The sequence below is a fragment of the Phaethon lepturus genome, unplaced genomic scaffold (assembly GCF_000687285.1).
Source record: "Phaethon lepturus isolate BGI_N335 unplaced genomic scaffold, ASM68728v1 scaffold27078, whole genome shotgun sequence".
Taxonomy (NCBI): domain Eukaryota; kingdom Metazoa; phylum Chordata; class Aves; order Phaethontiformes; family Phaethontidae; genus Phaethon; species Phaethon lepturus.
The window spans coordinates 8,664-12,853 of NW_010555908.1; the positions used below are offsets into that span (position 1 = coordinate 8,664).

The 4,190-nt window shown below is 45.8% G+C and overlaps 1 protein-coding gene across 1 annotated transcript in view; it reads right to left on the reverse strand.

Annotated features, from left to right (window-relative positions):
- Positions 1-3,097: 3,097 nt before the first annotated feature.
- SRM (spermidine synthase) overlaps positions 3,098-4,190 on the reverse strand; it is a gene marked incomplete at its 5' end in the record, with an annotated part of 5,378 nt that continues 4,285 nt past the window's right edge. Inside the window, one exon of the mRNA XM_010292325.1 lies at positions 3,098-3,650. Coding sequence (XP_010290627.1) covers positions 3,633-3,650 — 18 coding nt within the window. The remainder of the gene's footprint in view (positions 3,651-4,190) is intronic.

Sequence of the window (4,190 nt, forward strand, 5' to 3'; positions counted from 1 at the left end):
CCCCACCATTTCATCAAAGGAATTTTCCTCTCCCTGAACTTGGTGGCACTTGTTACTACTATTTTGACTGTTTGCTTACTGAGGTTGCTGTTCTCTGATGAAAGATGAATTGTCATTCTTACTTCAGCAGTCTCTTGCTCCAGCCAAGCTCCATCAATAATTCAGCCAGGCCTCGACAACATTTGCTCTGGATGAATACGACACATGCCAATTAACTGGCTGAAAGGGCTCAAGAGATACAGGCAAGAGATTTCTCTTGATTTTTTTTAAGCTCTTTTCTGAACTTCTAAAAATTGAGTTAGTTCAGTAAGTAAAGCACAGAGCAGAGAGTCTAACGCAGTTCAAAAGGCGCCAAGAGGCTTAAGGAATTGTTGTGCTAAAGCCCATCAGGCTCTGTTCCCTCGCTTGTCTCCACCTGCTCTGACTATTACATTGTACGTTACCTGTGACAAAGCCTATCCCTGTTCATATGCTCGTAGCTTAATAAGATGCTGGAACATGACTGCAGCGTGTCTAGACAAACAACATCTTTGTGGATCTTTGCTTACGAACAGGCTTGCTTGACTAGCCTTGGGCAAAAGCCAGCTAAAACTCCGACAAAATTACTCAAGTCTTTTAGTTGCCCACCTGGAGACACTGCAGAGATTGCTTCAAGTGTTCAGTGCTCAGTTCTATACAAGGCTATATACTATTAAGTTTTCTCCTGTTGGGTGTCACCCTAATTGCCAGTCTCTTTTCAATCCCTGGTGTCCTTGGCCACAGCATCCTGCAGCGTAACAGCTCAGACCTCATACATTTGTGGAAGGGATAATCAATCTGTAGATACAATTGCTTGACAGATGACTGCCATGCCAAATGCCATTCTAGCAGCTTAAACGGCATGCAGACCTTGTGGCAGCTCTCCGCACAGGGGTGACTTTTAACAGTCCTGAACCGGAGCTGCTCAGATGGAACTAGCTATAGGTGCACAAACTCTTGCTCTCTCTCTTGCTGCACTGAGTGCTTAATTCACGCACTGATCTCTGTCTTCAACTCTTGCAAGGCACTAAGTATTTTATATATCTGCCTGTAAAGAACAGTGATTTGCAATCACTCGGAAACTATATATAGGACCCTATGGACAGAGTATGTGCATCCTGGATGGCAAACAGCCTTGCCTTCCTGCTCTCATCACTGGGCACTTGCTGAACTTAGAAATTTGGACAGAGCTCAGGGAAACAGAAGGAATAATTAGCTGTGTGGAGGCTAGTTACGGGTTTGAGGAAGCTATTTCCCTTCTGGGTATTGTTGTACTCACCAAGGTGGATGGAGGGCCTGAACTTGTTACTAGCTGGCAGCTGCTCTAAGGCCTTCCTGGGCTACAGTCCTGGTCTTGATTCCCATTCCAGGGGAGAGAAAGTGCCAGAGGTAGTTTTCTGTCAAGGATGAAGGGCTGACTGGGGTTCAGGTCCCATAGCAATTGAAACAGGAGTGGCTAGAACCAGCCTCCATTACTGGTTTGCTCTTTTTAACAACACCACAAGAACTGAACAATGAAAATGCCTCAATGGCCCTAACTAATCAGTAGCCGTGGGAGAAAGGAGACAGTTACCCAGACAATTAAAGAGACAAAGAGGGTGTAATCTTCTCAACACAAGAACACAAAAGAGATCCAGACTCAGTTCTGCAGCTTAGCCATGTTTTGCAAACCCTTATGATCACAAAGAAGCTGTACTGATACTGGTAGTAGAAGGGGACATTGGGAAAAAAGTGGCAAGTCTCATCAGAAAGGGGAGAAAGTAGGAGGGTTGGTACTGACACCACAGAAGCCCCTTGCTGTAGGCACACAGTGGCTGCACCACCTATGTGGGGTTTGGGTGTTTGTTTGTAGGGTCACAATCATGGTAAAGCTCAACCCCCAACCTTTGCAAAAGTCTGCTCCTAGTTTTATGAAGCCAAAAAGCCTCCCTCAGAAGGAGCTTTTTTGTCTTCTCCTGATGCCACCTAGCGACTGTTCCCAGCCTGTTCAGCTTGAGCTCAGTCCTTGGTTCAGGCCCTTGGAGCAGCTAAGCCACCACAATTTTTGCAGAGGAAAGGATGCTGCAACTGAGTGGGATCAGAGATTGACAGGAATTACGTGATGCTAGCTGGATGATGGGCAGCTAGAAAAAGGCTTGGAAAGCTGTACCAGAGGCAGCGTTTGGACTAGAGAATATCTTGGATAGAAGGTACTGACTTCTGTAGCATAGCGGATGACAGAAGCTGGAGCTATTACGCAGTCAGGTTACAACACAAAATGTGCAATGGGATCACTCTTCAGAGCTTATTTTTGATGGTAACTTGTCACCCCTAGAGGCAAGGGAGCGAGGAAGTCAGACCAACTACAGAGTGCCCCTGGATGTCTTCTGACAAGCACAACAGACTTTCAGGATCTCTGTTTCCACCCCCACACTCTCCCCAAAGAAGCACACCGACCCACATTGATGTCACCTTAACCAGAGCCGAGTGTTTAATTGATTGCAAGGGAGTAACAACTGCTCAGTGGTTTTGCTGGGAAAATACTCGCTGCACAGCGGTGGTACGGAGTCTTTAAAACAAAAGTAAAGAAATGGAGACAGATCCATCTCATAACTGAGTACAACAAAAAACAACTTATGCATCTGGGGATTCTGGGGGCAGCATTGGAAATAATGATGCCTCCTAAGGACTAACAAATACCTAGGCCTGAGGCATCTCAGCATGACTGAGATGAGAGATTTGTCAGCACAACTGACTCCCCAACATCAGTACTTAACAGCAGGCAATGGATCTAAGGTTTGTTTTTTATATATATATATTTATATTTATATATATAAAGCGCCTATCACCATATTGATAAACATTCTTTGGAACCACTCTGATGGCAGAGGTAAGAACAGGAGTCAGCCTGTTAGTACCTCAGCACTTCTGTTTCCAATCAATTAAAAAAAAAAAAAGCCACAAGACTTTGCTGCCAGCCTGCCTGGCTGGTGTTTAATACTGCTACTCCATCAGGGTTGGAGGGAGACCTATTGTGAATGGCAACAGTTTGCACTGTGACTTTTCCAGCTGTGCTGCAGAACAGTGCAGGTGTCACAGAAGGGCAGTGGGACATAAAACCTCAGACCCGTTACCAGTCAAAATGTCTCAGCAGCAGGGAGCTCCTACTAGGAGAGAGCAAGCTAACTCTGTGCACAAAGCTCTCGCTCTCTGTGCTTTTAAGGCTGAGTCAGTGACCCTTCTGGACTCTTCCCTGGTTTCAGAAGATCACCAGACAGAAATACATGTCAGTTATAAATATATCATGTCAGTTGCAGGGGGTGGAGGTCGGAGGGGGGCACAGGGAGGGGACAATTTCGAATGGATGCAGGAAGGAGAGAAAGGAAAAAGACATCTTACGTTTCCAGCACTGCAAAGAACAGTTTTGACCTCACGCAATAAGTCACTGGACCTTTTCAATAGTCTTATCTGGCTTATGCCCCATCATCTTTAACACATCAAAGGGAGTGTTGGCTGGCAAAGGGTTAAACAATCCCACACAGTGGAGAGCAAATTTGCAGTCTGCTGGGAAGGCCCCCACCACATCACTGACGATCTCAGGGTCCAACTTGAAGGAAGGAAGCAGCTTCTCAGTCTCACACATCACTCAGGGCCTGGAGACAGCCAAAGACAAAAAGTGTCAGGATGGACCTGCTGCAGCTCTACCAGTCCTCAACAGAAAAATGGCTCTGAAACACAACCATGACATTTTGCCTTCATCCCTAGGACACTCTGAGGAATGTTTTTCTGAAACCTGCAGTTGCAACCCAGTTAGGAGATGATGGATTAATGCAGAAATACAGACTATCCCTCAAGAAGACAGACTGAGCTACACTAGAGTATCCTTTCTTTAGCCTCTGGTTTGCACTAGAAACCACAACCACATTTTGTCTAAGACTTGGAGATTTCCAATGGGAAACACCAGTTCTGCAGGCTCTTGGACTTAGTTTTGGTATGTGAAGTAGGAGTGATCTGCCATCAAGGCATGGGACATCAACCCAAAGAATAGTTCCAAACTGAACTCCAGTCTTTCCAGACTGACTCATACTCTGCTATGTCATACAAAATACTGTCCTGCTCCGACTTGCCCACAGAAACCTTTAGGGCTGCAGGAAATCGTCAGTCCTGTATACTCCCACTCCTGCTGCAGAAGA